This window comes from Diadema antillarum, unplaced genomic scaffold (genome assembly GCF_040938485.1).
Source record: "Diadema antillarum isolate AM-2024a unplaced genomic scaffold, OU_Dant_1.0 scf00000028, whole genome shotgun sequence".
In the NCBI taxonomy this organism is placed as follows: Eukaryota; Metazoa; Echinodermata; class Echinoidea; order Diadematoida; family Diadematidae; genus Diadema; species Diadema antillarum.
The window spans coordinates 2,169,967-2,196,383 of record NW_027270917.1 but is presented as its reverse complement, the minus strand read 5'-3'; the positions used below and the strand labels follow the sequence as shown (position 1 = coordinate 2,196,383).

The following is a 26,417-nucleotide window of genomic DNA, read 5'->3' as shown; positions in this document are numbered from 1 at the left end:
GAATCCAAAGTATCCCACAGAACAATGTACTGGGGGATACAATTATAATGAAATAATACTGTATCAGGGAACTATCCACCCCCTCTGGCTAAATACTAGGGTATAGAGTTTGGTTTAGGGTTATGATTAGGTTCAGGATTAGGATTAGGACTAGGGTCAGGGGAAGCCTCTGGGGTAATTGCCCTAGACCCAATAATACTTGAAGAATACATCTTTATCTCTTATAAACCATTATCATAATCATATTACTTTGCCCCTGGCCTGCTAGAACTCTCAAGCACGAACAAAGTGCAGGCCCCTACCACTTTATACCACATTGACAACTCTGTCACATTCTTGTTTAATCATACCTCACAGCCTACCGTAAACTGTTATCATTCTCTGGCATTGCGCAAGACCATTTCCCCAAAAATTCTGTGCGCCAGACACACAAATATTACACATGTAATCTGAACCATCACCAGTAACTCCCCGAGGCAAAAATCATAAACCCAGTAGGCTAATATCAAGAACACACATACAAATTATGTGCATATACTCCTCATTATCAGTTCCAAGACATTTGCTCCTGAGACAATTGCTCCCATGAAATATCTGCACACACACTAAAGCTATACAAAAATTCTACCCACAAACATTACCCTAACCCTAATCCTAATCCTCACATCAAACTAAACCTAAAACCCATCACAACCCAAAGTCCCTAAGTCCTAGGTAGGAGAAAATAAGACCGGATCAAGTGTCGCAGAAGCAAATGTCATGTCACCTCATTTTCATTCCCAGTAAAAACAGGTACCTAGTACAATATGCAACCACACAGCCATAGGTCAGTTGTCATCTAGATCCTCTTCTGGTACCAGCAAAAAACCCTGCTTGTGGGACTGAGGGATCACTGATACACAATTCAGCCTCAGGTTGGCTAGTCTTCAACGAGCATTTGCAGACCTTCTGTTGCCAGCTTAACCTCGTGTACAGTCACATCCTGTGTGTTCTGTTAGCAGGAGGAAGAAAAGAAGATCACAAAGTTTAATAAATGATCCTACAAGCAATCACTTCTCTAGGATTATTCAGCCTTTTACAGTGTGGTTTGTGGTCTGGCATTATTTCTGATCAATACAAATACACACACTCACCAAGACATAGGCCCTAATTACCAGTACTACAAATCGAGCATTATGCAGTAGTCGTTATACCATCATATTAAATCATCACTGTGTCTCCAACAAATATCATTGTATTGGAAAATGTACATGCTTTTAACAGGAGCCACTAACATGTTGGGGCAAAGGCTTGGCAACAGAATCCACAGTTTAAAAGGTGTACTGTATGCGCCATATATTTCGCAAGTCTAAATTTTCGCGAATCCGGAATTCTCGACGATTTCGCGAGTGGTTAAATTCACGATCGTGGAGTCCTGTACTGAACGGAGAAGAGTACACGCATACGTCACATTCACATCGGGATCAGAGTCAATGTTTTCGTGTGTCTTTATAATTTCGCAAATAGCACCCGACTCGCGAAATTTGCGAAAATAAAAACCTTGCGAAATATTTGGCGTATACAGTATATAAAGTTATGTAAGAGCCTCAGGGAGAAATTGTTCGTTTCTAAGATGGAATGGCGATTTTTAGACTGACTCACGTTTTAGGTCAGATAATCAAATATCACTTTTCAAGTACAGGGCCCTGTTTTATGAAGAGTTAAAATTGATTATATAGTTGATTTCAACTGTAAGTCTATGGCAGCCTGTGTGGTAAGGAAATTTAAAATCGATTTTATCTTTTGATAAAATGGGGCCCAGGTTCATTGTAATCACAGTCTTGTGCCTATTATCCATGGTGAATCAAATACACAACATCATAAGATAAATATCATCCAGTAATTTTGTGGCCTATTGGTGAAAATGCTACAAACTGTAGATGGGCCTTTCTTGCTTGATTCCATACTCTATGCTTTCAAAGAGAAAAGATTATATCAATATTCATACCCAGTTAATCAATTCTCATAATTAGTGCCACATCCCCTTGCTGTAACTTGCCAGATAACTTCTTGGACGATACGGGAACGGCAAAAGAGTGAAATAAGAAATGCTTGCAGCTCACCTCCATTTCAGCAAGTATCTGCCTGATCCTGGGGGCGTCGCTGGGCTCCCGCGTGAGGACGTACATGAAGCCGCCGCCACCGGCCCCGGCCAGCGCCTGGCCATAGACGTGGGGCTCGAGGGCCGCCATGATGCGGGTGACCAGCTTGGGCTCGCTGCCCGGCGCCATGACCTTCTTCTGAGACCAATAGGCGTTGAGACACTGGCCTACCCTCTCAAAGTCACCTGCGTTGGTTGGGAAGGAGGATAGAACAGGACAGAAGACCAGAGGAAAAACAAAATATATGTGACTCTGCATCACAAAACCAACAAAAAGTCGCCAGACATGGACTTTTAGTTAAAGGACAAGTTCACCTTCATAGACATATGGGTTGAGTGAATGCAACAATATTAGTAGAACACATCAATGAGAGTTTGAGGAAAATCGGACAATCCGTTCAAAAGTTATGAATTTTTGAAGTTTCTACTAAGTCACGGCTGGATGAGAAGACTACTATAGCTTGTGATGTCATATGAGTACAACTATATAAAGAAAGTGTAAAGAAAATTCAAGATATTCTCACTTTTCTCACTTAATAAAAGAACACTCGACTTCTCTCTTTCAGAAGTCAGGGGGAATAATATTACCCCTAACATAAGTCAGTAACAAGTCGAAGAAATGTGCACTTTATTCAAAAAGTGAAGTTTTGTGAAATTCTCTTTTTATTTTCCTTATATCGTTGTACGCATGTGACATCATACACTGTAGTAGTCTTCTCCTCCAGCAGTGATTGCACAGATATTTAAAAAATTCATAACTTTTGAACGGATTGTCAGATTATCCCCAAACTTTCACTGATGTGTTCTACTAATATTGCTGCCTTCACTCAATCCACATGTCTATGAAGGTGAACTTGTCCTTTAAGGGCAGATTCTGAAAGAACAGACTCTAAGCTTTACAATGATGTATAACTCAATTCAAATGGACTCTCCCAAACCTATCTACCGGTAAATATTGGAAAGAAACACACACTCTGAAAAGTGTGAACCGAGAAAAGAGGCTCCGAAGTAAAGAGTCTTTTCAAACACTTAACCCATTAAGGATGGTTTGATTTTGCCGCAACACTCATTTTCCATAGACACTTGCCCGAGTATGTACGGGATTCGTCCTCAACAGGGAATAATCTTAATCAAACCGTGCTAGCTGTGCAATGAACGGGACAAAAAACAGGATGTTAACCACTGGAGCAACAACAATGAAGGGATTATCTGCTATTTTGATCTATAATACCATGACAATGAATATAAAAGAAAGATCCATAGAAGCAACACACCAATGACAACACTCTGCATATCTCTCATGTGTCGGCCAGATTTCGAAACTGAGGTAGTCACAACACTATCTCGCGAGATCGTGTCTCTCCTTGAATCATCCACTGGCGAATACCATACCTGCTTCCATGGCCTTGGCGCATGTCTCGGCGTTGTCAATCAGCTGCTGACAGTTCTGGACGATCAGCGGCTGCCTGGCATACCAGTTCCTAATCACGTCCTGGAGGTGGTTCCTACAGTACAGGGCAAAGAAGGAGATCCTTATTTAAAGGTCAGCCTATAAAATCCTCAACTGTCACAATACCTCCCTCCTGTTTCACAAACACAATAGGGAGCTTTTAGATTTGCTGCACGGACACTTGAGCTGGAGGTTCTCCTCGTCCCTGCGTTACGCTGAAAAATGGCTTTAGATTACACTGGGACGCAACCTATGAAAAATAAAATGGCGCCCCCATATGGTCAGTGCATCATGTAGCTCCCTTTGTAGCAAATTGTGCTGACGTAAAAATAGCTCAGAACGCGTAGTGAAAAACTCAGACGACGCAAGTTAAAAATAGATCGACTTGACGTACGCTTCTGCGCATGCTCAGAATAGGTTTTTTTTTCCTCTGAACGTCCCCGTCGCGAAAATCTAAAGTTCCCTATTCACCTTGGCTTTAACCCTTACTGTGCAATGTATGCCAATTGGCATAAATGTCTGGAAACTGATAGTCAATGAATAGAGAATAATCAATTCCCCTAATCCCTATTGTGTTGCCATGGCCTTCCTCTTAGACTGAGGCTCATTGCTACACCTGAATGGGCTTGCTAACTTTACAGCTACACCAACGTAGGACAAGTTGGGATGGACCATTGGATGCTGATGAAAAAGTTTGGCAACTTTAACCCGTTGAGGACAAGTCCCAATTATACTCGGGCAAGTATCTATGGGAAATGCGTGTGGTAGCAAAATCAGTCCGTCCTTTAAAGGGGAAGGCTAGTAACTGATCAGTGGGAATCAGTGGGAATGCTGGGGGATGATTGTTCCAATTCTTGTGGGATTCATTTAAGAGTACATTATATATCTACCGTTGTGTGAAAATTATTTGCTTCAGAACGGTCTCATATTCAAGTAATGTGCAGCTTAATGCCCCGTCACTAACCAGGCATGCTAACCTGGAAACATTAAACTGCACATTACTTGAATATGAGACCATTCTGAAGCAAATAATTTTCACACAACAATAGATATATAATGTACTCTTGAATGAATCCCATAAGGACTGGAACAATCATCTCCCAGCATTTCCACTGATTCCCACTGATCAGTTACTAGCCTTTCCCTTTAAAATGGGTAAAGGGTGCCTAGGCACATGAAGGACTAATTGAGGGTGGACTGATTGAAATGGGTAGAAATTAGGCAGAGTGTCAAGGCACACTATGAATGTAATTGGAGAGTAAGATATTGCGTAGAACTATCAGGCGTGGGTAATACGGCATTGGTTTTGGGATGTTCTATGCATTTACTACCTTGCTAGTCTGGTCTTCCCAGTGTAGATGAGAAGGAAGTGCTGGTTGAAGCGCCGCTCGGTCTCTTCGCTGATGGGGACAGGGGCAATGTCCACCTTACAGGGAAGTCCAGGGCTGGTCCTTCCTATGTTCACCTTGGGAGTGAGACCTGCCGAAGAAGACAATATCAAAAGCTCTAAAAGCATGTCAACTTGTAATTTTGTTCACCCTGGACAAAGAATGCAAATATTCACTGTTCTGAAATATCTTGGTCCAGTGCTACAAGTAGATTTCAATCATCTGCTTGAACTTGTTGAGGACGAGTCCTGAGTACACTCGGGCAAGTGTCTATGGGAAATGCGTGTTGTAGCAAATATCAGCCCGTCCTCAACAGGTTAAGATTTTAGTTTTTAATCCCCATGGGGAATTTAGCAACACCGTGTACACTGTCACAGGTCGTTTTATCATGTACTGTCAAAGCGGCAATTTTTGTGCGGGTAAATTTTCATGCATGGCCAGGTAAGATGAATTTTGTAGGATTATAATTTTGTGAATGGAAACGACAACAGAGTGAACACTTCAAACAGCTTCAGTGAACTTTACACATGTATGATTTTGCAGATGAGAAATTGTTTTGAACAAAATCTGATGTCTAAAAACATTTGAATATCATCCTTGTTTAAATAGTTCAGTTCATGATTGAAATTTGTGAGCCTTTCCATGATAAAAAATATTACACATTATTAATACAACATCTCTCAAACACTGATTCAAATGAGAACAATGTCTTCCACACTGGTGATTGCACTAGCCCTTCCCACAGATATTTACAGCAGACTGATGTTGATGCACATCTCATCTATGACAATGACCCCGTCCCTTCTGCATTGATTCCAAGGAGTGTGTGACTGCAACCACTACGTGGTATGTTGTAACAGTAGTGCATATAGCCTAAAATCCCCTTCATAGATGATCACTCAGCAGAGTTTAAGTTCCCCAAATGCCTGTTGCCGATAATACCCAACACCTCACTCACAGGGCACCCAGGAAGTGTCCAAGGGGAGTGAGGGATGAGTTGGACCTCGATAGAGAAAGACTCGTACCTCCCATTTGATCCTGCCAGCCTCCTCCTGTTGTCAGCATCTGCTCCAGGTGGAGCACCTACAGGTGGAGAACAAGGGGTTGGGGGGGGGGGGGGGGGAGGAGGAGGAGGGGGAGGAGGAGGAGGAGGAGAAGGAGGAGGGGGAGGATGGAGAAATAATCGATCAAATCAGATACAAGGAAGCTATGAAGACTTGACTGTATATACCAGCACACACACACACACACAAGCAAACATAAACACACAAACACAAATAGATTATTTGCTTCAAATGGTGGTACATTATGTATTTATCAAGATCATATAAATGTATAAAGCTCGAAAAGTTTGACTGCAAAACAAGTTAACTCTACTTGTGTTAATTTGAGATATTTGCAATCAGAAATGCTGAGAAAATATGGGATATGTTAACCCATTGAGGACGATCTGATTTTGCTACAACACACATTTCCCATAGACACCTGCCTGAGTATACTTGGGACTCGTCCTCAATGGATTAAATGATAAATCATAACTTCGAGAATATTCCTTGTTATGTAACAAGCAAGGTATCACTTTGGAAAGGCTTTATTTTGCTCTATCTAATGATGGACTCATTTGAAAATGTTTAAAAATGGCAGGTAAGTCATTTTGAGATCAAACTCTTCACTCATTGCCATCAATCATCAGATAGAACAGGTGTACTGGCTGGCCACACAAACTGAACTGGACAAAAATCTGTTGAACTGGCTTACAGCATAGATGAGGGATGACTGATCGTAGGTCTTCCCTGACACTTTCCACAGGGCAGCTATGACACCTCCTGCCAGGATGCTGCTTGTACCCAGACCTTAAAAACAGAGATAGAGGGTGGGGGGGGGGGGGGGGGAACAATACAAAGAAAATATAAGGAAATTTCCTGAAAATGTCATATCTAATGAGAAGTACACTTTCAATCGACATGCTACTGATACTGAAGGGTAATATTATTCTCGCTGCTTTCTGAAAGAGGTAAGTCAAATGCTCTTTCATTTTGCTAAAAAAGTGAAAATACATTGTTTTCTTTATATTTTCTTTAAATTGTTGTCCATACATGATGTCATAAACTGTGGTAGTCTTCTTATCAAACAAAGACGACAACAAAACTTTAAAAATTCATATTTGATTGATTCTCTGATTTCCCTCAAACTTTGCTGATGTGCTGTACTAAATTTGCTGCTTTCATTCAATCAACATTTATACTTGTGTTTTAGTTTTCATTAATCGGCGACTGGTTTTGTCTCTTGTAAACCACCAAACATGAAGCCCAGAGTGTGGGTATTACACTAAAGCATGCAAACTTATTAAATCTAATGATATCCACAGCAACAGGTAACACACGTTACAAAATGCAGACACAAAACGGTGATAAAAAATAACACAATCTACACAGTTTGGGTGAATGCATCATCAGAACCCAAATGCATCAGTTTCCAAACCATGCTAGTGTAAAGAACAGACGTGTTTCCAGTAAGGGCCCTAAGCTAACTCATCACACACCTCTACTTAAAAGACTAAAATCCCCTAGCATTGCTGCAGCATGAGAGAACCTGAAGACACTAGCGTTTGTACAATCTTCGACTAAGATCCAATAAATTTGCTCAACAACACCCAGATAAAACAGACTGAGACAAGAGACCCGCGGGTCTAGCGCTCACCTGAGTATCGCAAGTTCACCTTTCACGCAGTCACTAATCTAAATTATTCACAGCTCTACCAAAATTTGACGAGGCATTCTCAAGTGGAAGATGAAAATGTACAATAAGGGCCCAATTTTTTCAAGATTCCTTAATTTGGGGGAATTGGGGCCCCCTGGGGCCCTCTGGGTGGGGCATGGTGCCCAGTTTGATAAATTGAGATCCTGACCACCTAGGGATGCTACCTGCCAAGTTTGACAAAAATCCATCATGAGGTTTTCAGGAAGAAGATGAAAATGTACAATTCAGGCCTCCATTTGGACCCTTCCAACCACCCCCTCCCCCCACCCCCAAGAGGGGCACCCCTGGATCTCCTATGAACAAACTTGAAACTACAGTCATTACTGTACTCACTCATAGTATTATCTCAGCTCTATAACTTCTGATTCTAGAGAAGATTTTTAAAGATTCCTTCATTTGGGGGGTTTGGGCCCCCTGGGGGCCCCCTGGGCGGGGCATGGTGCCCATTTTAACAAATTGAGATCCTAACCCCCTAGGGATGCTACCTGCCAAGTTTGGTGAAAATGGGTCATGGGGTTCTCAAGAAGAAGATAAAAATGTACAATTTAGGCCCCATTAGGACCCCTCCTCACCCCCACCCCCCCCCCCCCCTGGGTCCAAAGGGGGGCACCCCTGATTCTGCCATGAACAAACTTGAAACTACAGTCATCAATGTGCTAACTCATAGTATTAACCTAGCTCTATCACTTCTGGTTCTAGAGAAGAAGATTTTTGCGGATTCCTTAATTTTGGGGGGTTTGGGCCCCCTGGGGGCCCCCTGGGTGGGTCATGGTGCCCATTTTAACAAATGGAGTTCCTAACCCCCTAGGGATGCTACCTGCCAAGTTTGGTGAAAATGGGTCATGGAGTTCTCAAGAAGAAGATGAAAATGTACAATTTAGGCCCCATTAGAACCCTTCCCCACCCCCCTCCCCTGGGTCCCAAGGGGGGCACCCCTGATTCTGCCATGAACAAACTTGAAACTACAGTCATCAATGTACTAACTCATATTATTAACTTAGCTCTATCACTTCTGGTTCTAGAGAAGAAGATTTTTACAGATTCCTTAATTTTGGGGGGTTTGGGCCCCCCTGGGGGCCCCCTGGGTGGGGCATGGTGCCCATTTTAACAAATTGAGTTCCTAACCCCCTAGGGATGCTACCTGCCAAGTTTGATGAAAATCGGTCTTGGGGTTTTCAAGAAGAAGATGAAAATGTAAAAAGTTTACGCACGACGCACGACGGACGACGGACGACGGACGACGGACGACGGACGACGGACGACGGACGACGGACGACGGACGACGGACGACGGACGACGGACGACGGACGACGCACGACGGACGCCGGACGAAGGGCGATCGCAATAGCTCACTTGAGCCTTTGGCTCAGGTGAGCTAAAAATGTCCTCTCAAAAACGAGAACCACAAGAAGAGCGTCAACTACGTGACTTTCAGTTCTTCAATGCAACCTGTAACCACACCACACCATAGAGGGAGCCCCGGCGGTAACTCTGACCGTGCAGCTCCTCCCAGGGTCCACCATCTTGCGGCCTAACCCGATACGCCGCTACCCACCACACGCAGCACCCAAGGAAACCCAACCACGGAGCCTGTGGCACCGAACTCACGCTCCGACAATGCAGCAAACCGGGGACAGCGGGAAAAATGACCACGTGACCGACGTGCCCATTCCTAACAGCGAGTCTGATTCATACTCTACTACTACAGAGCCTCGAAATGCTCACCTACAAAAAGGTCATAGTGGACATGAAAGCCTTATTTGATGACTTCAGTCAGCAAATCATCGACAAACTGGATACTGTTTTGCTGGATGTCAGCACACTAAAACGCGAATCAAAGGAAACTACTCGAGCAATTAAGGACCTTGAAATATGTGTGAGTCTAAATGACGACAAAATAAAAGTCATCGAAAAGGAAATGATACCTGAAATCAAAGAATCAATTTTGGTGAAAAACCGAGACTTGGAAGAGAAAATTCTCTTGCTGGAGCTGCATCAGAGAAAACAAAATCTGATGATTTTTGGTGTTGATGAGGCACGCAATGAGAACATCTACCATACAGTGCAGGAGGTGTTTGTGCACTTCCTCGACATCACGCACGCTGAAGCCACGTCAACATCGTAAATGCTCATCGTCTCCCTTCGCAGCAGCGTAACAATCAACCAGCCAGTCCATGTCCAATAATTAACTAGTAGTCTTTGTTCATTTGATCCATTGCAAAACTAACCTTTTTCTGCATTCACAGCACATATCAAGTCACGATGCCTATGCATAGCCAAAAAATTATAGACTGTGCAATTGGCAGAATCTATGCACAAAAGAAAAATGTATTTGTATGTTACGTTTGTCATGAAATTGCAGAAATAAAAAATATCAAATATCAAATATCTGGGATTAGTTAAAAAATATGCCCTTCTAGTAAGCAAATAAAATCCCAGTCAATCCCAAAGTCAAGGATTTACTCATCAGTTTTAGATAGCAATGATGGACAATGGATGTGTTTAATCCAAAAATTTGTCCCAATACAGCAGTTTACGGTTCTGATTTATCTATGGAAATAACATGAAACATTTGTTACCTCGAATCCTGTTGCACTTAAACAGGATTCTCGCTAAAGCCATTCGCGATTATCAGGCAAGAGCTGTACCACTACCACTACTACCACTACAACTACTATTACTGCTACATGACTTGGGAATTAACTCGTTGAGGACGAGTCCCAAATATACTCAGGCAGGGGTCTACGGGAAATGCGTGTTGTGGCAAAATCAGTCCGTCCTCAACGGGTTAAAGACACGGTTTCACTCACCAGATCCATGTGGCAGATCAGACCAGGCATGGAGCTCAAAGCCCCCACCGTAACGCTCCTGCAGCTGGTCTTTGAGACTCTTGTTGCTTGGGTAGGTCACCACCTCGGCACAGCAGAAGGCTGCCTTCAGAAGTGCACCTGAGATTGAATTTGATGCAAGAGATGTGCCATACATACTAAATGTAATAATCTTGCCCCATCTTATCTTAAAGATTTGATTTCCTTCCGCTCTTCCACTTCAACCCGTTCACTCCATTCTTCGTCCACTCTCCAATTATCACATGGTCCCCGCACCTGTACCCGTTATGGTGATAGGGCCTTATCTGTTATTTCCCAATCTCTTTGGAGCAAACTCCCTCTCTATATTCGTAATGCTGAAAGTGTTGATAAGTTCAAATCATGATCTATTTACTCAGTCCTAATTTCTGCTTTTGCTGTTGTTGTTGTTATATCATTATCATACGTACATAATGCTGCATCTTACTTCAATTTTTTTTTTCTGGATTAATGCGCTTACAAACATCGGTATGAAGCACTATTTAAGTGTTATTCACTTCCATTATCATTAAGTAAACTCAAAGTATTTGGAGATTTTGGGATCTGACTATGAATCAATGTCAGTGGTCGCTATATAACTTCAAAGTTGTCTACAATCAAACAAATTTTTCATGTTTCCATCCATGTCATTAAAAAAAAAAAATTACATAGAGTGATTTGTCACTCATTTGGGGATGAGTCTATTAATTTGAACAGGGTAGAGATAATTCTCTCTCACATCATAATATATGCAACAGAGCATAGAAGGAAACAAACCTGCTTGTTAGTAAAACTGTATAGAAGTACATAATTCCTGTTTGAAAAAATTTGTCCATTTGGCCTATAACTCTTTCGATACTTCTTTCTCTGCCTAAAGTCACTTTCCATTCACTGCACACAAAACAAAACTGAGAAACATACAGCAATTTTTTTACAAAACTCCTCACACCTGTTATAACAATTCTAATACACGTAAATTCAAATTTACAGCTGAAATTCAAATTGATTGGGAACTAGAAATGTTGCTATGGCAATTGGCATGCCACTGCTAAAAAATCACACTTTCTATTACCCTAGCATAGCCAAGTACCAGATCTCTAGTTTTACATGCAGACCCAAGTTACAGTAATAATTTTGAGTAAACATATTGTGTCATGAGATGTTTGCACTGCACAAAATCTGAAAGATTCCCTGGTTAGAATTCCACTTGTCAACCATTTGGAATGGATAACCAGCATTTACTAATAATCACAAAAATACGGCCATGGATGGCTTATTTACCTGGTGCCTGTGGGTTGGTGTAGTTGGAGAGATCCTTTAGTCCCTCACATACAACTTCCTGTCTTCCTGCAGCATCCTTACCAAAGACCAGGACCAGCTTTGGTCTGAATGGTAAAAAAGGAACAGACATATCACATATCCTGTTTGTCCCCATGAGAAAGTAACAATCGATGTGAATATAAAGGCACTGGGACACAGTGCTAGGAATGCATTTACATTGAAACAGTTGCTCTTGATGAAAAAGTGAATTTCACTGCTAGTCACATTATTCACATAATTTTTCAATCATATCTAAATCGTAATGCAAAACCAATAACATAATGTAATCTTCATTTTGCATGTGTCCAAAGTAAGGAGATACTATAAACACTACGTTTTCTCAATTATATGATCTCCTTCTTGAATGGCATAATGTACCTGCTTGATACCGTTTGCTGACTATTGCTAGTCACCTGGGGTGACTTCCTTTGTAAACGCAATAAAGATTAAATGGCTAAACAATACAGTCAGAAAAGTAAAAATCAGGCATCCAAACCCCACAAAAAGAAACAGCCATTGAGACTCCAATCTCCTAATATATGCTAATTATCAAAGAAATGTGCACTTGAAAGAAAAACAAAACGTAATCATTTTAGCTCAGAGCACGAGGGAGCACACGACACAAAAGCACTAAAAAATGTGTGATATTTTGATGTCTCTGCAAGCATTCTTCCCAGAGAAGCGAATACAAGCTCACTCTGGAATCCGTCTCGCCTTAGCCCCCGTCTTCATCTGGCCATCCAGCAGAATGGCGGCGTCGATGACCGCCCCTCCGTACTCGTACGTGATGGGCGGCGTGTCCGTCCAGCCGCCGGAGAGGTCAATGCGGGTGGGACAGAGGACGGTGACCCACTTCTCCATGGCGGTCAGATCGCATGGCGTGGTGGTGATGAACTGCAGGTAGGAGATGAAAGCCACAGAATGGTCAAGGTCATTTTGCCACATTTGGGGGAAAAGATTGCTGTGCCAAAATATTGATATTACGACACATACTCCATGGCCCAAATGAAACCATGGACAAAAACCATGGAGCGCCAAGTGTCGCAGGAACAATTTGTTACTAAATTGGTCATTTCGTCGACAAAATGACCATTTCGTTTACAACAAAATTACCATTTCATGGACAAAATGTTGTCATTTCTCCAAATTCATGAAATTCTTCCGTCGAGATGTTTTCATTGCAACTGATTGACAACTTGCCCTACATCGACGTAAATAAGCACTGAATTGATCAGTGTTTAGTAGTAGCCATGATAAAAAATCATGGGCGTACATACTCGAGCAGGATTCGAACCTACGACCTCCTGATCACCGGACAGGCGTCATCTCCACTAGACCACCGAGCTTTCGCCCGACAGCAAGTGTTGGTTCTAATCCTTATAGCATGCAGCGGGTACTGCTTTGTTATTCAAATTCATGAAATTCTTCCGTCGAGATGTTTTCATTGCAACTGATTGACAACTTGCCCTACATCGACGTAAATAAGCACTGAATTGATCAGTGTTTAGTAGTAGCCATGATAAAAAATCATGGGCGTACATACTCGAGCAGGATTCGAACCTACGACCTCCTGATCACCGGACAGGCGTCATCTCCACTAGACCACCGAGCTTTCGCCCGACAGCAAGTGTTGGTTCTAATCCTTATAGCATGCAGCGGGTACTGCTTTGTTATTCAAATTCATGAAATTCTTCCGTCGAGATGTTTTCATTGCAACTGATTGACAACTTGCCCTACATCGACGTAAATAAGCACTGAATTGATCAGTGTTTAGTAGTAGCCATGATAAAAAATCATGGGCGTACATACTCGAGCAGGATTCGAACCTACGATCTCCTGATCACCGGACAGGCGTCATCTCCGCTAGACCACCGAGCTTTCGCCCGACAGCAAGTGTTGGTTCTAATCCTTATAGCATGCAGCGGGTACTGCTTTGTTATTCAAATTCATGAAATTCTTCCGTCGAGATGTTTTCATTGCAACTGATTGACAACTTGCCCTACATCGACGTAAATAAGCACTGAATTGATCAGTGTTTAGTAGTAGCCATGATAAAAAATCATGGGCGTACATACTCGAGCAGGATTCGAACCTACGACCTCCTGATCACCGGACAGGCGTCATCTCCACTAGACCACCGAGCTTTCGCCCGACAGCAGGTGTTGGTTCTAATCCTTATAGCATGCAGCGGGTACTGCTTTGTTATTCAAATTCATGAAATTCTTCCGTCGAGATGTTTTCATTGCAACTGATTGACAATTTGCCCTACATCGACATAAATAAGCACTCAATTGATCAGTGTTTAGTAGTAGCCATGATAAAAAATCATGGGCGTACGTACTCGAGCAGGATTCGAACCTACGACCTCCTGATCACCGGACAGGCGTCATCTCCACTAGACCACCGAGCTTTCGCCCGACAGCAAGTGTTGGTTCTAATCCTTATAGCATGCAGCGGGTACTGCTTTGTTATTCAAATTCATCTCGACGGAAGAATTTCATGAATTTGAATAACAAAGCAGTACCCGCTGCATGCTATAAGGATTAGAACCAACACTTGCTGTCGGGCGAAAGCTCGGTGGTCTAGTGGAGATGACGCCTGTCCGGTGATCAGGAGGTCGTAGGTTCGAATCCTGCTCGAGTATGTACGCCCATGATTTTTTATCATGGCTACTACTAAACACTGATCAATTCAGTGCTTATTTACGTCGATGTAGGGCAAGTTGTCAATCAGTTGCAATGAAAACATCTCGACGGAAGAATTTCATGAATTTGAATAACAAAGCAGTACCCGCTGCATGCTATAAGGATTAGAACCAACACTTGCTGTCGGGCAAAAGCTCGGTGGTCTAGTGGAGATGACGCCTGTCCGGTGATCAGGAGGTCGTAGGTTCGAATCCTGCTCGAGTATGTACGCCCATGATTTTTTATCATGGCTACTACTAAACACTGATCAATTCAGTGCTTATTTACGTCGATGTAGGGCAAGTTGTCAATCAGTTGCAATGAAAACATCTCGACGGAAGAATTTCATGAATTTGAATAACAAAGCAGTACCCGCTGCATGCTATAAGGATTAGAACCAACACTTGCTGTCGGGCGAAAGCTCGGTGGTCTAGTGGAGATGACGCCTGTCCGGTGATCAGGAGGTCGTAGGTTCGAATCCTGCTCGAGTATGTACGCCCATGATTTTTTATCATGGCTACTACTAAACACTGATCAATTCAGTGCTTATTTACGTCGATGTAGGGCAAGTTGTCAATCAGTTGCAATGAAAACATCTCGACGGAAGAATTTCATGAATTTGAATAACAAAGCAGTACCCGCTGCATGCTATAAGGATTAGAACCAACACTTGCTGTCGGGCGAAAGCTCGGTGGTCTAGTGGAGATGACGCCTGTCCGGTGATCAGGAGGTCGTAGGTTCGAATCCTGCTCGAGTATGTACGCCCATGATTTTTTATCATGGCTACTACTAAACACTGATCAATTCAGTGCTTATTTACGTCGATGTAGGGCAAGTTGTCAATCAGTTGCAATGAAAACATCTCGACGGAAGAATTTCATGAATTTGAATAACAAAGCAGTACCCGCTGCATGCTATAAGGATTAGAACCAACACTTGCTGTCGGGCGAAAGCTCGGTGGTCTAGTGGAGATGACACCTGTCCGGTGATCAGGAGGTCGTAGGTTCGAATCCTGCTCGAGTATGTACGCCCATGATTTTTTATCATGGCTACTACTAAACACTGATCAATTCAGTGCTTATTTACGTCGATGTAGGGCAAGTTGTCAATCAGTTGCAATGTTGTCATTTCGTTACAAAATAATCATTTCATCGAAGAAATGACTGATTTTGTAACAACAAATTCCATGTAACACTTGGCGCTCCATGGTTTTTGTCCATGGTTTAAACCATGGTTTCATTTGCATCACCTTCGGGAATTTGGGCCCAAGAGTTTAATCAAACTGAAATTGAACCTAGGCACTTCATAAACCAGACCAGTGGTTTTGTCAGATGACATTCATTAAAGCACTCATGTTTAGATATGAATCATTTGAACACTACCAGACAAACTTTTGTAAGAACTTTTCAGCGTAACACAGGACCAATCATATCTGATGATTCATGAAAAGAGTACAAACTTTAGAGCACAGCATGCTGCTATCTCACATCACAGTCATACGACAAAGGGAACAATTATTATGATTCACCCGATTTTGTCAGCTCAAAAACAAAATGTATGAGACAGATTCAACGTACAGGCAACATTACACCAGACACACATTCAACTACAGAACCACTTTTGCGATCACTGACTATCACGCAGCAATCAACAAAATGAAGAAGAGGTTTCTTACCCTGCGTGCCAGCATAACAGCGTGCCGAATGAGAATCTGAGCGGCGCCCTCGTAGTGACGAGCGGCCCTGGTTAGGCGGTCTGGCTGGTCCAGCCACTGTGAGCGGTGGTTGGCTAGGGAGCGTATGCCAGCCTGCATTTTCTCTGCCTGATAGGACAGAAAACCATCACCATGGGTTAGCTCTCTGCTCCATGAGGCATTGATAGGCCCCATGCACTTTCTCCTCACTTACCAAGTACCGTATACGCCAAATATTTTGCGAGGTTTTTATTTTTTTCGAATTTCGCGAGTCAGCTGCTATTCGCGAAATAAAAAACACATAAAAATATTGACTCTAGTGCTGATATGAATGTGACGCACACATATACATTTCTCCGTTCAGTACAGGACTCCACATGATCGCAAATTTAACCACTCGCGAAATTGTCGGAAAGTCCTGATTCGAGAAAATTTAGACTCACAAAATATGTGGCGTATACAGTATTTTCACCAGAACAAAAAAAAATCAATATGTGAGGACGAGTGCCAAGTATACTCGGGCATGCGTCTATGGGAAATGCGTGTTGTAGCAAAATCAAACCGTCCTCAACGGGTTAGAGGCATAATTTACCATTTGCAGATGAAACTAAAATCCAGCATTAGTGCTTCAAAGTAGTTCTAAAATATCAGTTAGGGGTACAAACAACCACTGTAAAAATTTTAATCCATATAGTCGATGTTAAGCATTTCTAAACACACAAAATGTGAACAATAGTTATATAAAAAATGTTACGTGACTAAACCGTCTGCAGTCATGGTTTATTGAGGAAAATACTGATATCTCCTTATATTTCAACCTTTATTTGGTACGATGTTTTGTGATACAGCAGATCTACTCATATCTGGTGGAAGGGGGGGGGCACTTTTTTGCACCATACAAATGAATACATAAGGTGTAACCACTTTGGGCCCCACCCCACTTTTTTTCCCCCCAGAAGCACGTAAGTGGCACTAGAAAGAAATAGATAGAGACCTTGAAGTGTGAGCACGGTAAGTTTATTTTGGGGGCTGAAGACCTTTTTTTTTTTGCTTGTCAGCTGAAGAAATTTGGAAGTGGAATGAGAAAAGATGAGCTGAAGACTTTTTTTTTCTTTTTTTTTTTTTTGCTTGTCAGCTAAAGAAACCTGGAAGTGGCACCAGAAGTTTTTTTTTTCACCTCCAGCAGCTGAAAGGCATCATTCCAGGTCTTGTTGCCCCCTGGTCCGCTCCTGAGTCCCCCCTTCCCTCCAGCCATGGCTCCCAGGACGTCTGCGATGCACACGAGGCAGCGGGCTGCGATGCCAGCAGAGTTACACTTACAGGCAACTGGGCATTTTTTTTACAGGCAAGCAGAGGCAGAAGGAAAAGAGATAAAAGGTCAACTGTGTGAAGTTTTTAAAATTTTCCACTACTGGTAATCTGATTTGAAACCTAATACACACAAGTTTTGTTCATACTCTATTAAATACATACATGTATGGTAAAGCTTTGTTCATTTGTAGGTTAGTTGTCTGCATGCTATATACGGAAGAAATATTTCACGTTTGGCAGGGCTTGAATCACCATAAATATTATCATCTGTACCATCAAAGGGATTATTTGTGACCGTGCACCTCAAAACGAACATAAAGTCGCACACACTGATTTTGTGTGAGGACTGAAAATAAGTGAAATGGGTCAACCTAGCCGAACTTGACTTTTTCATATTTTCTGAAAGAGCGGGTCTTCTTTTACATTATGCTAAAATTTGGTATCATAAAATGGGCAGGAAAGTGTGTTTTTTTAGCAGTTTATCTCGAACATTTTTTGTAGAATAGTGTGATCAGGTGTGTCTTTAGAATCCCTTTTTCATTTCTGAAAAACCTTGCCACACTCTTTCACTTTCAACTCTAATAACTTTTGAAAGGATAGCGCTACTGCTTTGAAAGTTGGCATTAATTATGAACAGATTGTGTTAATGAGGCATGCTTAATTTCAGTTTAATCTAATAATCCCTTCATTGTTGTTACTCTGGTGGTTTACTTCCTGTTTTTTGTCCCATTCATCGCACAGCCAGCAACGGTTTGGTAAAGATTAAGCGCTTGAATAGACACTGTACTTCAGAGCCTCTTTTCTCAGTTCACACTTTTCCTGAGTTTGTGCTTTCTTTCCAATATTTAGACAGGTTAGGAGAGTCCATTTGATTCGAATTATACATCATTTTAAAGCTTAAAGTACGCTCTTTCAGAATATGGTCTTAACTAAAAATTCATGTCTGGCGACTTTTTGTTTGTTTTGAGGTGCAGGGTCACATTTGAAACATCACACACATAATTTTCAACACACTTTATCATGTGTATATCTCTGTTCATTTGAAGGGCCAGTCGTCTGCATGTTACATGGAAGAAAAATTTCACATGTTTAGCAGAGCTTCAATCACTATGTATCCTCAAATGCAATATCAAAATCACTAAAGTTACTATAAAAGGCACTCCTTCATCATAATTCATCATAAACAAGAGACCCGCGGGTCTAGCGCTCACCTGAGTATCGCAAGTTCACCTTTCACGCAGTCACTAATCTAAATTATTCACAGCTCTACCAAAATTTGACGAGGCATTCTCAAGTGGAAGATGAAAATGTACAATAAGGGCCCAATTTTTTCAAGATTCCTTAATTTGGGGGAATTGGGGCCCCCTGGGGCCCTCTGGGTGGGGCATGGTGCCCAGTTTGATAAATTGAGATCCTGACCACCTAGGGATGCTACCTGCCAAGTTTGACAAAAATCCATCATGAGGTTTCCAGGAAGAAGATGAAAATGTACAATTCAGGCCCCCATTTGGACCCTTCCAACCACCCCCCTCCCCCCTACCCCCAAGAGGGGCACCCCTGGATCTCCTATGAACAAACTTGAAACTACAGTCATTAATGTACTCACTCATAGTATTATCTCAGCTCTATAACTTCTGATTCTAGAGAAGATTTTTAAAGATTCCTTCATTTGGGGGGTTTGGGCCCCCTGGGGGCCCCCTGGGCGGGGCATGGTGCCCATTTTAACAAATTGAGATCCTAACCCCCTAGGAATGCTACCTGCCAAGTTTGGTGAAAATGGGTCATGGGGTTCTCAAGAAGAAGATAAAAATGTACAATTTAGGCCTCATTAGGACCCCTCCTCACCCCCACCCCCCCCCCCCCCCCCCCCCCCGGGTCCCAAGGGGGGCACCCCTGATTCTGCCATGAACAAACTTGAAACTACAGTCATCAATGTGCTAACTCATAGTATTAACCTAGCTCTATCACTTCTGGTTCTAGAGAAGAAGGTTTTTGCGGATTCCTTAATTTTGGGGGGTTTGGGCCCCCTGGGGGCCCCCTGGGTGGGTCATGGTGCCCATTTTAACAAATGGAGTTCCTAACCCCCTAGGGATGCTACCTGCCAAGTTTGGTGAAAATGGGTCATGTAGTTCTCAAGAAGAAGATGAAAATGTACAATTTAGGCCCCATTAGAACCCTTCCCCACCCCCCCCCCCCCCTCCCCTGGGTCCCAAGGGGGGCACCCCTGATTCTGCCATGAACAAACTTGAAACTACAGTCATCAATGTACTAACTCATAGTATTAACTTCGCTCTATCACTTCTGGTTCTAGAGAAGAAGATTTTTACAGATTCCTTAATTTTGGGGGGTTTGGGCCCCCCTGGGGGCCCCCTGGGTGGGGCATGGTGCCCATTTTAACAAATTGAGTTCCTAACCCCCTAGGGATGCTACCTGCCAAGTTTGATGAAAATCGGTCATGGGGTTTTCAAGAAGAAGATGAAAATGTAAAAAGTTTACGCACGACGCACGACGGACGACGCACGACGGACGACGGACGACGGACGACGGACGACGCACGACGCACGACGCACGACGGACGCCGGACGAAGGGCGATCGCAATAGCTCACTTGAGCCTTTGGCTCAGGTGAGCTAATAACATCACCACTCTAATCATCATCACCCTCATCATTTTCAATATAATCATGACATCATTCTATGATCACCATTTTGCTATCAGAGTCATTTCATGGAACATATCATACATAATACAATTTATGGCACAAGCTAAACCTCACATGTTCATCAAGCAGATTTAGCACACAGAAATCTCCCCAACAACTGCAACTCCATCACTTCACATGCAGTACAACCTGATACATAGCATCAGTCATTCTCATTCACTCAGCCACATGTGTCAACCGGACCCACAAACAACCATCATTCCATCAACTCCTCTGCGCAATGCTCACTCGCATCCAGCCGGTCCAGCATCAGTTGGGCATAGCCCTCGGCAACGGCACACTTGAGCATGGGGAGGATGCCCTGGTTTCTGCTGTTGAGTAGCACATCCTCCACATGTTTGAGACCAACTTGGATGAACATCTCCCTATTGGGGCCAAGCAAACAAATAAAGAAATTAGGTCCTGGCTCCCTTTCAATCACAGTCAAACCAGAAGATATTGCACAGACTATTTTTCACTGAAAGTAGAGTCATAAAAGGATCATTAGCAAAGGTCACATTCCATATTAACTGTTTATCAATTGATAAATACTACTTGTGTTTAACATCACACTTTTTTTATATGCTGGGTATGAAATGTTCATACACCATTCACAAACAGGCCTCCTTGGAATTCAAATTAACAAATGTTTCAATAGAAAGTAAAATCCGGGTTTTCGCAGCATTAGAAAGTAATACTGGAATTATTTAAACCGTATTATTGTATAGTCACATTACTGTACGTCGGAATCTTATCAGAAAGATTTATTGTACATTGAGATGTAGTACATCATTTGCTTTAGGAAACATTTTTAGCAATTAATGATGACACCCTCAATTCATGAAGAACAACAATGAATGAATGACAAAGGGGAATGGAGAAGAAGCCAAAAAAGGGGAATGGACAAAAAGCCCAAAAAAGAAGAATGATCTCTAAAAGTCTTCACCTTCTCCACTGAAACTCTGTGGAGGGGTCAATATTCATCATGATCTCCTCCAATGACAGTCGCCAGGACGACCGCCATCGTTGAAGCATTTCCTCATCTTTCTCCCCGTGCAGCAGCCAGAGGGCCTCCTTTATGCCGATAGAAATCTGGCACGCCATCACGGGGAACAGTTTGGCGTTGTACAGCGTGCGATCATAGTCCGACTAAAATGCAATAATACGCAAGGAGAAAGTCACATATTAAAAGCATGTCATGAATGATGAGAAGCTAGAAGATGTCACCAGTTGAAATCAGTCTGTGTTGAAAACACATGGGTTACAGTGCTTGAAATGATAACAATTAAAGGCAACCAAAGCACTTTCCATTTCTAGTGATAAGGAGCCTTGTGCTGCGGTACTCTGACCTTTTTTCAGGAAATGCTAGGAAGTTATTACATTTCCACCTTTACTGCACTTAATATGAGTCTTAACCTAACTATACTCAGTTCTCATATCAATTTCTAGTATGAGAAGGTGCAATGCACTTGATTTGTGTATTATAGTTTTGTATTGCACAGTTTTTTATAGATAACCATAGTTCTTAGAGGGCTCAAAATTAATCTTCCACCATTTGGAATTTGCTGGCAATGTATCACAGGGGTATAATGAAGAAACTTGTCTGGCTGATGCAAATTGCTAGGATAATGAGTAGTTACGGAGTATTTTGAGATCAAAGGTGTAGAACACTTTTGAATGTAGTACATGAGTGTTCAAGCTGGTCAGCACTGATACAATGCTTCATCACACTCTTTCTACCACTGTACCATCCTATCTCTGAAGGCACTATTCCCTTTGGCAATATTAAAGGACAAGTTCACCTTCATAAACATAAGGATTGAGAAAATGCAACAATATTGGTAGAACACATCAGTGAAAGTTTGACGAAAATTGGACAATCGATGCAAAAGTTATGAATTTTTAAAATTTTTGTGTTGGAACCGCTGGATGAGGAGACTACTACAGCTTGTGAGTCATATGCGTACAACAGTATAAAGAAAATATAAAAGAAAATTCAACATATTTTCACTTTTTTCGCATAATAAAAGAGCAATTGACTTGCCTCTTTCTAAAGGCAGGGGGAATAATATTACCCATAACATTTATCGGTAACGAGTCAGGGGAATGTGTACTTTTTTCAAAAGATGGAATTTTGTGAAATTCTCTTTATATTTTCCTTATATTGTTGTACGCATGTGACATCTAAGTTATTCATACACTGCAGTAGTCTTCTCATCCAGCGGGTACTGCACAAAAACTTCAAAAATTCATAACTTTTGAACGGATTGTCTGATTTTCCTCAAACTTTCAATGATGTGTTCTACTAATATTGCTACATTCTCTCAATCCTTATGTTTATGAAGGTGAACTTGTCCTTTAAAGGACAAGTGCACCTTCATAGACATGTGGATTAAGTGAATGCAGCAATATTAGTGGAACACATCAGTGAAAGTTTGAGGAAAATCTGACAATCCGTCTAATAGTTATGAATTTTTGAAGTTTCTGCTTAGTCACTGCTGGATGAGGAGACGACTGCAGCTCATGATGTAACATGTGTACAATGATATAAAGAAAATATAAAGAAAATTCAAGATATTTTTACTTTTCTCGCATAATAAAAGAACACTTGACTTCCCTCTCTCAGAAGGCCAGGGGGAATAATACTACCCTTAACATGTACATCAGTGACGAGTGGAGGAAATGTGGACTTTTTTTCAAAAAGTAAAATTTTGTGAAATTCTCTTTATATTTTACTAATATCTTTGTATGCATGTGACATCATACACTGTCCCATAGTAGTCTTCTCATCCAGCAGTGACTGTACAGGTACAAAGATTCATAATTTTCGAACGAATTGTTCAATTTTTCCCAAACTTTCACTGATGTGTTCTACTAATATTGCTGCATTCACTCAATCCACATGCATATGAAGGCAGACTTGTCCTTCAACCACGTAGCACAATGAGAGCCAACAGGAGAGAGTAGAATGACGATGATATCCTACGTACCAAATGAGTGGGCCACAGGTCTTCCTTGTCCACTCCGGTCCTGGTCAGGAACACCATCCACGGAGAGTTACAGAAGGAGCTGGTGCCCTTAATGTATGGAGTCTGGTCAGGCAAGGACACACATACAGGGCATGTATGAGTGGTCTTTGCAATGAATTCATCACACCCACTCTCTGGCCGGAATATGCAAAGGTGGCTTAGATTTTAACATTTTTTTTTGTTGAGCAAACTTTTGTCTGTACACCATCAACCCATACGTTGAGGACGGGCTGATTTTCTACAACATGCATTTACCATAGACACTTGTCCAAGTATACTCGTGACTCATGCAGAGATTATCCTCGACAGGTTAAAATAGACTTCCAATAATCAATTTGCACTGATACGCACATGGCAAGGCATGCCTATTCCATGCTTTTTGCACGTCCACGGACTGAATTTTTACCATATATTTGATTTCGAACACCTTTTCGAATTTGTGCCCTTTTCTTCCTTAAAGTCTGTCCTGCCTTATTTAGCACCATTGTAAGAATCACTATTTTTTAGCATTTCATTCATTTGACAAGCATGATCCAAAGGACATGGATAACAATGCTTCCTCACAGACACTAAATTAATGTAATTACATTCATAGCACATCTGCAGAGCAAGACAAATATGCCAAACTCCATAATATCCAAACATTGGATTAAAAAGAAGAATAGCCCTTTATGTGCCTTGGCTCTTAGCTAGTTTATGACTTGCCAAACTTTTTTGTCAGCATATATCCACTCAATCCTTCCAAACTTTGACCTAACTGCACCTCACTGAGGTGTAGCAATGTGCCTCAGTTCAACAGCAAGGCAACAGTGACACGATAGGGATTAGGGGATTAGGTAATCTCTATTGTTTTACATTGACACTTACTTTTCATCTGAACAAATCATCAGAGTATTCAACTGTTTGAAATTGTACGATTGCACTTATTTTTTCAATAGCTTGACATCTGGACCTTTTAGTAAACTTTTCCACTTCATGCTTTTATGTGATTGTGCAAAGAGGCCACACAAAAAGTGAAGACATCCAATGTTAGGGCACGATATCCCAACACAGTACTAGGGCTGTGGGATTACATTATACTAATGATGCACAGGATAGAGTGTGTTAGTGAAGGTGCGGCGCGCTCGAGAGTATTGACAATGGTGCGACATGCACGAGGCGCAGCCGAGTGCATGTTTGCAACCGTTGTCAATACTCGAGAGTGAGCCGCACCTTCACTAACGCCACGAAATAATCCTGTGCATCATTTGTTTTATAAAATGGGTCGAAAACTAACAGCATTATTCACATACCTTTGTGGGTCAATACCAGTCAGCTACATGTAGCACTCGCTCAAAAGTCAAGATGTCCGAAGATGTTCGTCCCAAACATTTATGCACGTCGCACTCGGAAATCCCGCACATAAGTACTGTACGTACGTATAAGAGTATACGTACGCCACGTACTGTTATGCACAAGAAAGGCCGCCGGCTGTTGTGGCAGCCCGCGGCCCGAACTAGAAGTTGTTTACAGGATTGACAGCGCGTATAGTAGCACCTGACGCACTTGTAACAACTGATTGAGTGCGCACTGCTAGTGTAAAACATTGTGACGTACGTCAGGCCAGGGAGGTGGAAGAGAGACTCTTCTTAGTGCATACCTGAAGAAAATAATGCACGCACACGTGACTCATTTCAGCGCTTCCAATTGGCTACATTCTTGAACCCATTTTATAAAAAATATGTGATGAACAGCAACATGTAGGGCACAGTAGTCACGCTATTCTCTTGTTACCTTTGTATATATGTATGTATGTATGTATGTACATAAACACTCTCTCATGTGCATTATTTGTATAAAATCTTTCCATCTTTTTCCTATCTTTTTATTTATCTACAAGGGAGTAATGTTTGTACTTAAATGTTCTTACTTAATTCATAATGACACTTTTAATTAAAGTAATTCAATTTAGAGCAGTGCCAAAAATGATGCCAAAGCTCTAGTCTCAAGAAACAAAGCCTACACTGATATGCTACCATGATCTTGTACACCATATGCTTCTCTACATTCTCACTGACTTATCTAGGGACCCATTGCACTGCAAGGTTTGCAATCATTGTGTTTTGTAACAATCAGCTGTTACTGAGGCATAGACCAGTGGAACAACCTTTAGGATTCAAGTTGTCATCGTGGCAACCCTGCAATCACTGCAAGTCTACAACCCTTGCAGATACCTGAATATGTAATGGAGTGACTCTTGATTGCACTCACCATGATGGCGTCAAACTTGCCAAGGACGGTGTATATCTTGGTCTTGACCCTCGGGTAGTGACCCAGGTAGAGGTTGAAGCCTTGCAGGAAGACACACTCTGGTAGGCTCACATTCTCCAGCTCCTGGGATGTGGGGTGTCACAGGGAGGAGGTGGTATGTAGTATTAAAGGAGACCTCCAGATGATTTTCAGACTTTTACATATATGAACAACTGTAAATTAGTTTAATACACTGGTTGCAGAGCTTCAGAATTTTAGTGATTGGGATGAGGAATAAGAATGTTTTCAAACTTTGTAACAAATTGCAATGAACAAGGATGATGACATGGCAGCCTCACAACAAAAATGCATGAGTAGGGGCTCAAGGAGGCAGAACAAAAGAAGAAGGTATGCATACATTCTACACAGGTGAACTTGTCAATCAAGCAGTATGGTAATGGATTATACTGCTACATTTTTAAAATATGTGAGGCTCCTATGTCATCATCTTTGTTCAGTGTAATTTGTTTTTGTTTTTTTAAGAGTAATGATTTCTCTGCTCAAGGACCATAATAAATGCCACAAATCTGATACACGGAGCTGTTGATTTATGCACTACAGGATGTAAAATTATGAAAATTGTCTGAAATGCCCCTTTAAAATGGGAAGCTGGGGGTCTCTGCACACAGTTTGAAAAAATTAACCCTTTCTGTTGCCAGGGTCTTTGGACAGTGTGTGCATCACTATGGGATTTTCTGTGCCAATGGGCAGTCACAGCACACAAAGGGTTAGCACATATATGATTACAGGCGGGAAGGGACAGACAGGTCCATTTTGGAGGGTTTGAATGGTTACTGACAAGAGACT

General features: G+C 41.9%; 1 protein-coding gene across 1 annotated transcript in view; it reads right to left on the bottom strand.

Moving 5' to 3' along the window:
- Nucleotides 1–260: 260 nt before the first annotated feature.
- Nucleotides 261–26,417, bottom strand: part of LOC139737133 (L-fucose kinase-like) — a 63,836-nt gene continuing 37,679 nt past the window's right edge. Inside the window, exons 12-26 of the mRNA XM_071647814.1 lie at nt 25,572–25,694; nt 23,283–23,384; nt 21,239–21,441; nt 20,542–20,678; nt 17,459–17,607; nt 16,264–16,410; nt 12,602–12,798; nt 11,866–11,969; nt 10,549–10,686; nt 6,737–6,831; nt 6,004–6,061; nt 4,922–5,069; nt 3,533–3,645; nt 2,103–2,326; nt 261–991 (exon numbers count right to left, since the gene is read on the bottom strand). Coding sequence (XP_071503915.1) covers nt 920–991; nt 2,103–2,326; nt 3,533–3,645; nt 4,922–5,069; nt 6,004–6,061; nt 6,737–6,831; nt 10,549–10,686; nt 11,866–11,969; nt 12,602–12,798; nt 16,264–16,410; nt 17,459–17,607; nt 20,542–20,678; nt 21,239–21,441; nt 23,283–23,384; nt 25,572–25,694 — 2,010 coding nt within the window. The 3' untranslated portion in view covers nt 261–919. The remainder of the gene's footprint in view (nt 992–2,102; nt 2,327–3,532; nt 3,646–4,921; nt 5,070–6,003; nt 6,062–6,736; nt 6,832–10,548; nt 10,687–11,865; nt 11,970–12,601; nt 12,799–16,263; nt 16,411–17,458; nt 17,608–20,541; nt 20,679–21,238; nt 21,442–23,282; nt 23,385–25,571; nt 25,695–26,417) is intronic.